This window comes from Pseudorasbora parva, chromosome 5 (genome assembly GCF_024679245.1).
Source record: "Pseudorasbora parva isolate DD20220531a chromosome 5, ASM2467924v1, whole genome shotgun sequence".
Taxonomy (NCBI): domain Eukaryota; kingdom Metazoa; phylum Chordata; class Actinopteri; order Cypriniformes; family Gobionidae; genus Pseudorasbora; species Pseudorasbora parva.
In genome coordinates, this window is record NC_090176.1 from 50,933,616 (window position 1) to 50,946,490 (window position 12,875).

The 12,875-nt window shown below is 37.9% G+C and overlaps 1 protein-coding gene across 1 annotated transcript in view; it reads left to right on the plus strand.

Annotated features, from left to right (window-relative positions):
- LOC137075753 (E3 ubiquitin-protein ligase SH3RF3-like) overlaps positions 1-12,875 on the plus strand; it is a 171,083-nt gene that overhangs the window by 146,008 nt on the left and 12,200 nt on the right. Inside the window, exons 6-8 of the mRNA XM_067444684.1 lie at positions 4,794-4,964; positions 8,452-8,663; positions 11,089-11,360. Of these exons, the coding sequence (XP_067300785.1) occupies positions 4,794-4,964; positions 8,452-8,663; positions 11,089-11,360 (655 nt within the window). The remainder of the gene's footprint in view (positions 1-4,793; positions 4,965-8,451; positions 8,664-11,088; positions 11,361-12,875) is intronic.

The following is a 12,875-nucleotide window of genomic DNA, read 5'->3' on the forward strand; positions in this document are numbered from 1 at the left end:
TCAGATGCTAAATATCAGGACACAAATGTGTATAATGACATGGGTATGAGAATATTTATTTATGTTTGACTGAAATACTGAAGATAAAATCTATATTTGTAGAGACTTTATATATTATTTTTTATTTAATTATAATATAATTATTAATCAATTATTTTTTATAATAATAATAAAATACAATTATATAGTATTAATAATATATTATTATTGTTATTATCGTTATTTTGTATAATTTCTATATGTTTTCAATGTATATTTATATTTGACTTAATTACTAATTGTAGTTGATAAAGTCTCTAAAGAGAAGAATTAGTCCTGCATCACGCACGCACGCACGCACGCACGCACGCACACGCACACCCATCAGTGTTGATTCAGTTTAGTAAATAACTAAAATTACTCAAATCGCACTTGCTCGTTCGACTCTATGAAGGAAAAACAAAGTGATGATGGTGTTTTATTCCTTGCGGTCTCTCAAGAGCGATTAGAGTCGTAGCGCCGCTCTCGCCGTCTCCTCAGGGTGACAAAACACCAGCACAAAGCCTTTCTGACGCCTGCTTTAGAGGACACACACACACACACACACACACACACACACACACACACACACACACGCGGTTTAGAGTCTCTCTCTACTGGAGGAGTGCAGAGGTTTCTGTCTTCTCGATTGTTTTCTCTGTTATCTCTAGTCAGGCAGAATCTGCAGATGTTTACTGTTGAGTTCTACAGATCCTGGCACTCCTGTCTAGTTTGCTTCCGGTTCTGTGTCCATGTTCGGACTAGCCTGACGTGGTCATACTCAGCTCTAGTCAGAATATGAGTCTGATGCTCCATTGGGCTGTGATTATGGGGCGTGTTTCAACCCAACCAGGAAAGGCCTCGATTGGACAGACCTACAACCAATCAGAGCAGCGGAGCGACGCATAACGTTAGTTGTCAAATGTCAACAGAGCTCAACTGCACTGTGTTGCCAAGTCTGTGTTTTTTTCTGTGGGTTGTTTTCCATGTCCGCGGGTTGAAGCGACCTCAGTTATGTGATATATAGACCCAGGAATGCCAGTTTTAGCAGGCAACCTTGCCAAAATAACACATTTTACCCCCCAAACTGCATTTTTTGTCGGATAATTTTTTTTGTCTTGTGTGTTTTGTGAGCGCCTGGTTTGTTTTCACTAGCACGTGTTTAATCGGCTGCGTGCTTTCATGTTATGTCTTGTGTGAACACACGGCTTATGAGAGTCCTTGCCTCATCCCTCATCCAACCCGGACATGAACTGCATGAAATTAGTCATCTGTGATTCAAGAATCACTTCTGAACAATCAGAGCAGAGTAGACCAATCACAATAAAGCTTGCTGTGATAGTCTTTGTTGACATTGGGTGCGTTTACATGCACGTTCTTAAGCTGATTATGCTTAATAAGCCGACAATGAACATGGTCATGTAAACGCGCTAACCCGTTTTCTTTTATCAGATTAAGGTCATAAACGGCGTAAGCATAAACCGGACGAGACAAGTCGTTTTTTCCCTCTTACCCTGATTTTGCGCTGCATGTAAACGCATTAACCTGCTTTCTGTCGGCTTATTGAAGTGCGCATGTGTGATAGGAGACAAAAACGCAAACTTAGAGCAGATTTAAACGCATCCAGACAGAGCGAGTTAGCGTTTTGCATGAAATAAGGACATATATCACAAATGCAGACTCTTTAAGACCCAGAAAATTGTAAAGATGTGCTCTCATCTCACAGCAGAAGTAGAAGAGGTTCAGTCTAAACGCTGCATCTGGAACTGATGAGGGATAATATGAGCCGTAAATCTCCCGCTGACACGGTGCACGCTTTGGTAACACTTTATTTTAAAGGTGGGAAAAGTGATATCTGGTAACCATTGTTGTTATTTCAAATCACCAAAACAGACACACCCCTACCCCCAAAAAGGGTCTAGGCCCTATTTAGATAGCTCCGCCCCACACATACGTAACCCAGGCAACGACTACGGCAGAATCTGTGTGTTACTAATCCAGGTCGAATATTCAATGAAAAAGTCAACTCTTCCTTCACAAAAACACAAACTGTTCTCATCAATCAATCAATCAATCAACTTTATTTATATAGCGCTTTTACAATCACGATTGTGTCAAAGCAGCTTCACAGTGTCAAACAGGATAATATTGCGACAAAATTAGATTTGGCTGTACAGTCGTACTTGAGAAAACAGTGATGTTATCAGCTTATTTTAATTTATCATATAGCGACAATGTTGGCTGATCAGTATTATAGTTTATAGAATTAAATAAGACCTAATTCATACATTTTATTTGTATAATAAGTTGAATAACTTTAAAAAAAATTTTAGTGTCCCCAACTGAGCAAGCCAAGCCAAAGGCGACCAAAGGAACCAAAACTCCATCAGGGCGTGATGGAGAAAAATAAACCTTGGGAGAAACCAGACTCAGTCGGGGTGCCAGTTCTCCTCTGGCCTATTAACACACCGTGTAAGATTATTATTCTGGCAACCTTACAGGTCAGAAATCATATTCGATTGGAATATTCAAAATTTCAGGGTAACACGGAAGAGACAGATTTATTTGGAAATAAATGATGAGATGGGGCGTCGATTACACAAGAGTATGAATACATGAAAGATCGGAATTCATGTATTCGGATCATGAACAAATAGTACACGAGCCGACAGTCCAGCTAACCATTCCAGCTAACCAATTATGACCAGATTAGAGTTATAGCGATCACAAAACACAAACCGTTCTCATGAACAACTCGATAGAACACGAGCCGACAATCCAACTAACGACATATTACAATTATGACCAGATTAGAGTTATAGCGATCACAAAACACAAACCATTCTCATGAACAACTCGATAAAGGTAGTAGGCTATACAAGCTCGATAGTCCAGCTAACGACATATATTAGAATTATGACCGGATGGGTAATATAGATGTATAGAGGAAACAAACATACTGGTATATTAGGAGTATAGTATCTTACCTGTCGGACACATTTTGTGAGCTGATTTTGAAACGTTGAAACACTGAGGGGATTTAGATACTCCATACGGAGTGGAAATGAACGGGTCTTTATCATCGCTGAAGTGAGCCACAATACGATCACAAATGGACAAACAAGCGAACATGACACGAGCATATTCAAACAAAAGCTGCATATATTAGTTCTTCTTCTCACCATAGACACGCCCCTTACCTGCTGATTGGCTCACTCTCTTCTCACCATAGACACGCCCCTTACCTGCTGATTGGCTCACTCTCTTCTCACCATAGACACGCCCCTTACCTGCTGATTGGCTCACTCTCTTCTCACCATAGATTGGCTACAAGTTTGTTATTCCACTCGGCCCGAGTCCTTTTTCTAAAACGGTTTTAAAATAACATTTACCCCACCTTTAAGGTTCAGTTATTAACTATTAACTAGTTGCTCATTAGCATGCATATTACTAGGATGTTGGCTGTTTATTAGTACTTATAAAGCTCATATTAATGCCTTATTCTGCAAGACCTTATTCTACATCCCTTAATCCGACCCAATACCTAAACTTAAATGATACAAAAACTACCTTACTAACTATTAATAAGCAGTAAATTAGGAGTTTATTGAGGAAAAAGTCATAGTTATTAGTGAATATGTGTTCCCTATACTAAAGTGTTCCCTACGAGACAGATACAGATATTATTATTTTTGACGTCACTACAAGGACTTTACTTGCATTTTCAGTTTATTGGTTTGCATGTAAACGGCAGAGCTGGACAGTAACTCAGTACATTTACTTGAGTACTGTACTTTAGGACACTTTTTGAGTATCTGTACTTTACTGGAGTATAATTTTTTCTGGATACTTTTACTCCACTACATTTCTATTAAGGTCGAAAGTCGTTTCTGTAGCAGCTCTGAAAGTCAGAGGATGAGTTTTTCCTTCTTTAAACGTTTTTTTGTTGTCGTTGTTTCAGACAGTCTGTCAGGAATCGCTCTTATAGGGTCATAAACATTTGCCCAACTTTTTTTGAACACTGATCAGTTCATAGCAAAATGGAAGAGAACGGTTCTTAGGCACAGTGTGTGCACTCATAGCCATACTTTGAAAGGATGTTTCAGTAAAAATATTAAAATAAATCATGATTAGTTTAGTCTGCATACACTTGATGCATGTCTTATAAAATATTAAAAATATAAATGTCTGGGAGAAAGAGAAGAGTAAAGTGTGAGAATATCAGATGTGTATCAGTGTATTGGATCCGTGCATTCGGCCTTAAAGTGACAGCAGCTTTATAAAGAGCTTTGTAACTTTTCTACAAGTATTTAAAGTAGTTAAAGTTAGTCGTATGCTAGTGTGTCAGATGGAGCGTCACTGACTGGCTTAAACCTAGATGGCATAATGTGCATTTATACAACAATAATAAAATAATGCGGCGACATAAAAAAAGGAAATTTACTTTGATACTAAAGTACTTTTGAAATCAAATACTTCTGTACTTTTACTGAAGTAAAAATCTGTTTTTACAACTTTCACTTGTAACGGAGTAATATTTGACCAGTAGTACTTTTACTTTTACTCAAGTAATAGAGTTGTGTACTTTGTCCACCTCTGGTAAATGGGGAAAATTATTATTATTGGTTATTTCAATAAGCTAATATTTAGTATATCAGCTTGGTGGTGTGCATGTAAACGCACCCAGTGTTACTGTTTGACTCACCAGAAATGCATATATATTAGCCATCAGGAATATTGTTTGCTCATTTTTATATATTTCTGTTTTTCCGCAGCTATCTGGCCATGTACGCTTACAAACCGCAGAAGGCAGACGAGCTGGAGCTGCGTAAGGGTGAGATGTACCGCGTGACGGAGAAGTGTCAGGACGGATGGTTTAAAGGGACGTCGCTGAGATCCGGAGCCTCGGGAGTTTTCCCGGGAAACTACGTCACGCCCGTCTCCAGGTGCCCCTCCCTATCTCATTAAACTAATAATTAAAATAATAATAATAATAATAATAATAATAATAATAATAATAATAATAATAGATTTTATTTATAACACTTTTCATTCTGAAGAATCTCAAAAAACGAATGCAGATCATCAGTGTAGCAGCTCAACCTTCTCAGCTGTTGACATTAAAAACTGCTGTCACTGGGGCGGTACCCTAAGGTACAAAACCAAAAAGGTACTAATTCACACTCTTAAAGAGTAAGTTCACCCAAAAATGAAATGTATGTCATTAACTCCTCCCCCTAATCTCGTTCCACACCCGTAAGACCTCCGTTCAGCTTCACACACAGTTTAAGATATTTTATATTTAGTCCGAGAGCGTATGCAAGTGTATGCACACTATACTGTCCATGTCCAGAAAGGGAATAAAAACATCATCACAGTAGTCCATATGAGACATCAGTGGGTTAATTAGAGTCTCTTGAAGCATCCAAAATACATTTGGGTCCAAAAATAACAAAAACTACGACTTTATTCAGCATTGTCTTCTCTTCCGGGTTTGTTTTCAATCCTCAAATATAGATTCAAACGATTATGAATCAGTGAATTGATTCATGATTCGGATCGCCAATGTCACGTGATTTCAGCAGTTTGACACGGGATCCGAATCATGTGAGTTGGTAGGTTTCGTCAGGGCGTGAGGAAATATAGAGCTGAGTATCGTCAGCATAACAATGAAAACTAACGCCATGCTTCCTAAAGATATCTCCCAGTGGAAGCAGATACAGGGTGAAGAGCAGCGGTCCTAACACTGAGCCTTGCGGTACTCCATACTGAACTTGTGATTGGTGTGACATCTCTTCATTTACTGCTACAAACTGATAACGGTCAGATAAGTACGATTTAAACCATGCCAAAGCAGTTCCACTAACGCCAACAATTCTTGAGTCTATTCAAAAGAATATTGTGGTCAATAGTATCGAAGCAGCGCTAAGATCGAGTAACACACTGTAAACAATACAGCCACGATCAGATGATAAGAGTAAATCATTTGTAACTCTGATGAGAGCAGTCTCAGTACTATGATACGGTCTAAATTTTAAACGCTTCTCCATTTATCCAGAATCGTGCAGCTCTTAAATCTTCATCATCATCATCATCTTCATCATCACATGTTTGCTGAAGTTTCCTCACCTGCGAGTCTTTCCATCTGGTGTTTGAAATCTCCTGAAATAAACGTGTGTATTTCTGCATTCCCAGTGTGAGTCTCAGCTGTAATTGGTGAAGTTGCATTTGCAGGAACTTCATGTGCGACAGCCGAACACACACCTCTTTGATCATGCAATAAAAGCAGAGATAATGAGCGTTAGACGAGGCGAATCCTCCCGAGTGTGTGTGTGTGTGTGGAGCCGTGTGGCGTCTGTAAACACATTAAGCCCTGGCTCTATGCTTCTGGGAATCATATTTTCCCTCAGGTGGCCTCCGTACGGGAGGGTCAACATAAAAACGTGATTTGTTTCTCTTAGAGCGGCTCGCATCTGAAGAAGCTGTGTGTGAACAGCTTCGCTTCAGCCCGATTAATACAGCACAAAACGTCTGAATAAATGAAGTCTTTAAGCGTTTAATGTCAGCAGACAGAGGATTTGAGGCGCTCGTTCCTCCATCACAAACTATTTACAATAATTAGAGTTTAATGGTTACTTGAGTTTTTATTGCAGTTCTGTGACACTTTATAAGTACAAAATATACACGATCATTTTAAAGAACTCTTTATGCCTGTTATAATTATTCTTAAATAATTGCATAATACTTTCATGTTTAATTATTTAACAAATTTCTCCTTTTACAGGCATAAATAATTGAACTTATATATATATAAGTTATATAATAATATATATAAAACACACTATATATATATATATATATATATATATATATATATATATATATATATATATATATAACACACAACAAAATAAACGTTAACCGAAATAAAATATAAAAAAATATTATATAATAATTAAATTATAAAATAACATTTTAAATTTAAAAAACTTTAAATAAAAATTGTAGAAACTGTATAGACAATTAAAAACAAATAAATAAACGTTAATGAAAATAAAATAAAGTATTATTTTCTTTATCTTATTTTATTTCAGCTAGTTGCCATGGCAATAATATTACAACAAAATTACTAAAACTTTAAAAAAAGTACTAAAACTAAACTAAACTAAAATAAGTAAAAAATAAAATAAAAACATTCAAAATATTAATAAAAACTAAAATGTAAAATACAAATGAAATCAAGATATTAATCAAATCTAAAACTGAAATAGAATTGAACAAAAACTTTAGTCAAATAATATACTCATAATAACGTTGATAATTTCTTTTGTAACTATCTCAAATATTTTTTAAGTGAATTAAAAATATTACTGAAAACTAATACTGAAATAAAAATGCACAAAAACTAATAGAAATGACAACATAATTACTAAAACTTGATATATGAGATATGTAAAGGGATATTTATAATTTAAGATGAACTATGAACTGAAATGTATAAATTGGGATGCATTTAGGTTATTTTTCTTTTTATTAAACGTTCATCCTTAATGAGTCCTTGGAAAACCTGGGAAGGGAATTTCTGGACCTTAAAAATCATGAAAATGAATAAAAACGTATAATGTTTTAAAAAGTCGAGCATTAATCTATAAAGTTCATTGGGGATTCTGAAGAACAGGCTGAAGAACACTCACTTAAACGGAAACTTGTGGAATTATTGAATTGAATTTGAATTAGTTATAATAATTTGATTTAATAACACTTTATCATAAGGTCTCATATTTAATGCTTGGTGTTTTGTGCTGAAATAATGAGAGTGTCTGTGATTCCTCTGGGATCTCCGTCATTAATCCTCTGTAATCCTCCATTAGTGTCCTCGGGCCGAGACTGACCTGCAGAAACGGCTACACACGTCATACACACTAGTGCTCGATACACTTCTCTCTTCAACTCTGACCCCTGTTGCATTAGCACTCATTGTGTGTGTGTGCCTTTGTTTATATTACATCGTGGGGACCAAACGTCCCCATTAGGATAGTAAAACCTGAGATCACCAGCCAGCAGTCCCCACTTTTCAAAAGGCTTATAAATCATACAGGATGAGTTTTTTTTAGAAAGTAAAAATGCAGAATTTTTCCTTTGATGGGTAGGTTTAGGGGTAGTGTGTGTGTGTGTGTGTGTGTGTGTTTGTGGGTGTGATTGGTAGGTTTAGGGGCAGTGTGTGTGTGTGTGTGATGGGTAAGTTCAGGGGCTGTGTGTGTGTGTGTGTGGTGGGTAGGTTTAGGGGCAGTGTGTGTGTGTGTGTGTGTGTGTGTGATGGGTAAGTTTAGGGGCAGGGACATTGTGTACAGTTTGTACAGTATAAAACCATTATGCCTGAAGATGACAACAATAGTTAACCAGGTGTGTGTGTGTCTGTGTGTGTGTCCGCAGGGCTCCGTTTGCGGTTGGTCAGACGCGCTCGTGTCTGTCTGGAGCGGCCCCTGGATCTCCGGGCTCTGCCGGCCCCTCGAGCCCCGTCCTGATGGCCTCGGCCTCGCGCTCCACCACACCGCTCTCCAGCCCGTCGTCTCCGCACATGAAGAACTGTCTGCGCATGTCCAGCCAGCAAACCGCCAATCAACCGCGGTCCGCCATGCAACTGGGTGAGTGTGTGTTCATACTACAGTCAACTCTGGCTAATGACAAAATCACATTAATCCTGATTTGAGCCCTTTATTGACTTCATGTATTCAGCCTGAGCGGATGATGCACTGACATTAAAATTTACACAAACTAAAACCATAATATAAAATAAAAATGCTGCTTGAAATAAAATAAATATCTGTGTCGTCTAGCCGTCACAATCTGGCCAAACTCGCTCAAATCCTTACGGTTGCCCATTTCTCCTGCTTCACACACATCAACTCTGAGGACAAAATGTTCACTTGCTGCCTAATATATCCCACCCACTAACAGGAGCCGTGATGAAGAGATCATCAGTGATATTCACTTCACTTAATACAGATTAACAAAATGAAAGAAAAGTTGCGTAAGTTTTGATAGATTTTTGTGATGCGCCCCAAACTTTACGGAAAAGAACCAGAGACGGCAGAAAATGGCGTTTGCTTTATTTGACAAAAGTGAGTGAACACAAATAAAATTACAGTTTCGCTGATGTCTTACTCTTATCTGTGTGACTTTAAATGACGGAGTGTTTTAAGTTGTTTCCACTGTTATAATGAGACTTGTTTCAATTTGTGTGTAGTCTCAGATATAGATTTTTTTTTTAAATAGTTTTCTAGACTTTTTCTCCTCCTTGCTCATCTTGAAAAAACTGCATCCACCATTGAACAATCACTCACAAAGAAAATAACAGCGGCTACACACATCATGATAACACATTCCTCAATCTGGCCGCCTCGTGGCTACACTACTGGTGCATATTGCATGTATTAGTTTGTTCATACTGAAGGTCTCTGCAGTGTTTGTCTTCACACACACACACACACACTGCAGATGGCGGGAGTTTTTCCTGCTTGTCAGCTCTGCGCCATTGAAGCGTGTTAACGTGGCGCTCTGTAATCTATTCAGGTCAGATCGTCCGCGCTGCTGTGTGTGTGCTCACGGAAGACGCATTAGCCTGCTAAAGGAGCTTGTTAAAGCATTTTACAGCTCAGATAAGATGTCTGTCATAATGAATGCCTTGTCGCTCGCGTTGGCAGTAATTGCCGGGTTGCATTCTCCGCAGTTCTTGAACTTTGAAGAGCGCAGCGAAGCTCATGCAGCAGCGCAGAGCGGCGGGACGGGAGACGGCGCACTGCAAATGAGACCTGTGACATAATTTGATAGCACTCGCGATGGGTTAAACCTACATGACGAGACACTCTGGACTGTTCAAGTAGGGGAAAATCCAAATGGATGAAATGCATTTTTTTAAAAGCTCTGGTTTTGCTGCGCTTGTTTTTTACGGGCTGTGCAATTTGTCCACAACATTTGTGATTTATATATATATATTTATAATGTACAGCAATACATTTTATTCATATTGATCATTTAAGACTCACTTATATATATATATATATATATATATATATATATATATAATATTAAAAACATTTTAAGTTAAGAATCTAAAAATAATAAATGTTTATATATATATTTTTTTCTTTTTTTCTTTTCTTTTTTTTTTACAGTGTAGTTACTTTTAAAATCAAGTAATCTGTAAAGTAACTAAGTTACTTTTTAAAAGAGTAATCAGATTCTTATTTTAAAGTAACTGTGGCAACACTTAGACTAGAAATCTAGACGCACCCTAGCGGCAGCAAATCTAATCTGCAGCGAGTGTCCTCTAGCAACTCTCAATACTCTTCTGAGCCTAACTCTGATTGGGCCAATCACATCGTGTATAGAGTCGGTGGGCGGGGCTTAACATAATGACGACGGCCGAGTTGCGCTTGCGTGCTTCTAGTAAACACAGAAACTGGCGAACGGCGGTCTTTCGAATCAGCTTTGACCGTGACTCTGGAAGACTTGGAGTTAAGCTTTTCTCTGAGAAAAGAACAAAGAACGGCACTGAAGTCATTCTTAAGAAGGGAAGATGTGTTCAGAGTTTAGCCGACCGGATACGGCGAATGTTTAATCTATCAACAAGCTCTGTTTCACCTTCGTTGCTCTGGTTGGTTGTAGCGCTATCCTATCGCGTGCAGAGGGAGTTTGAAAGACAACCGTTTATCCGCCCCTCCGATTGAGCCGTCAATGGTGAGTTTCCAGACCAAACATCTTGATGTGTGTCTGGCTTGTCAGGCTAGGGAACACTGCCAATGTCAACTGTTTTGTTATACACATACATTTATGTGACAAATGATATAGGTCTGTCTGAAATTAGACATTGAGCACACTCATATTCCCAAAATGGTTTGATCCTTGTTTCATAACACCCGCAAAGTTTCGACTGTGAGATCAGTGGTCAAATCCAGCTCCGCATATCGATGCATCGAATCTTCGACTATTCAGGGTCACCCCTAACACATACATTTATGTGAAAAATGATTAATTGCATTTGAAATTAACGCTGTATTATTGAAACAGTCCACAGTCCCCCATCAGGCAGCAGCCCCGAGCGACCTGTGACCCCGCTGCGACCCCAGGGCAGCCCCTCCCGCCCCCCCGCTCGACCCCTCTCTATGGTGGCATCCCCTCAGGTTCATCCCTCGCTTCAACCTCTGACCTCCGCCCTCATGCCTCTGACCTCCGCCGCGGCCGCCATTACTCCGCCTAACACCACCGCAGCCCATCTGAGCGGAGGAGACGCTTCACCCGCACACGGCCTCCCCAAACACGACGACAAGAAGCTGGAGAAGGTCAGTGATGCTCAGCAATATATTCATAAAAATTCATTACAAATGAATGAGTAAGTGTTGAAAATATATTTGTTAGAAGACTATTTAAAAGAATAGTTAAAGGGTTAGTTCACCCAAAAATGAAAATTATTTAATTAATTACTCGCCCTCATGTCGTTGGACACCCGTCAGACCTTCGTTCATCTTCAGAACACAAATGAAGATATTTTAGTTGAAAGCTGAGAAAGGCTTCAGAAAGGCCTCCATTGGCATTCAGTAAATTCCCACTCACAAGACCCATAAAGGCACTAAACACATCGACACAAAGCCCATCTCACTACAGCGGCTGGACAAACATTTGATGAAGTGACGAGAATAGTTTTCGTGAAAAAAAAAATCAAATGAATGACTTTATCCGCCAAGTTATTGTCTTCCGTGTTGGTCTCGCTCCTCCTCTTCTGGTCATGAACGGCGGGTCTGCGTTATATTCTCGCGCATGAATCAAGTTCACGTCAATAACTTGGCGGATAAAGTCGTTATTTAGATTTTTGTGCACTCAGTAACTATTTATACCGCATTGTAAAATATGAGTCATTATGAGTGTGAATTGCATTGAACCGGACTTAATTTGCCAAGATGCGTTGAGCAAAGGAAAAGGTCACGTGAAGTTTTGTTGATGTTCGGTAGATTTGGCAAGGAGCCATCTTGTTAATAATTTGCTGAGCAAGCACACACTGTATTCTCTCGTTTTTTTTTTTCTCTCCTTCATTAAACGTCTAAATCGAAGCAACGTCTCGCTTCGTTATTCTTAGTTGCTAAGACGATAAATGTACAACAGTAATAAATCAAATTCATCATGACAGTAATTTTGTCTTTATTATGCATTTATTGGGCTTCATGATTACAGTACAGTACATATAATCAAGATATACAGTACAGGTTATCATAGTATATGAATAGAACAGCACTGTAAAAAATATTGTTGGTTTAACTTAAAAAAGTAAGTAACCTGGCTGCCTTAAAATTTTGAGTTTATTGGAAAAAAAAGTGAGTTGATTCAATGAAGGAAATGGGTTTAATAAATAGAAACTACAAATATTATTGTATCTGAACCACATAAAAATTTTGATAAATCATGAAAATAGCACTATTTGGCATGTTTCACTGCATCATCACAAATAAAACACACACAATTACCCAATATGCTTACCAGATCTTTTAATAATATTTGAATGAAGGTTGTCGATTCTCAAAAATGTTCATCGTATTTACTAAAATGTTTTATTTCAATGAACTCAAAATTTTAAGGCAACCAGTTAACTTATTTTTAAAATATTTTTTTACAGTGTAGTACAGTATATGAATATATTATACACTAGTACTAGTTATAATAGTATATAAATAGAATTAATATATTCATATATTATACACTAGTAACAGTTATCATAGTACATGAAAATAATTAATATATGATTATATACTAATACTAGTCGTCATAAAGGATAATAAATGCCTAAAAAAGGACAAAATATTTTT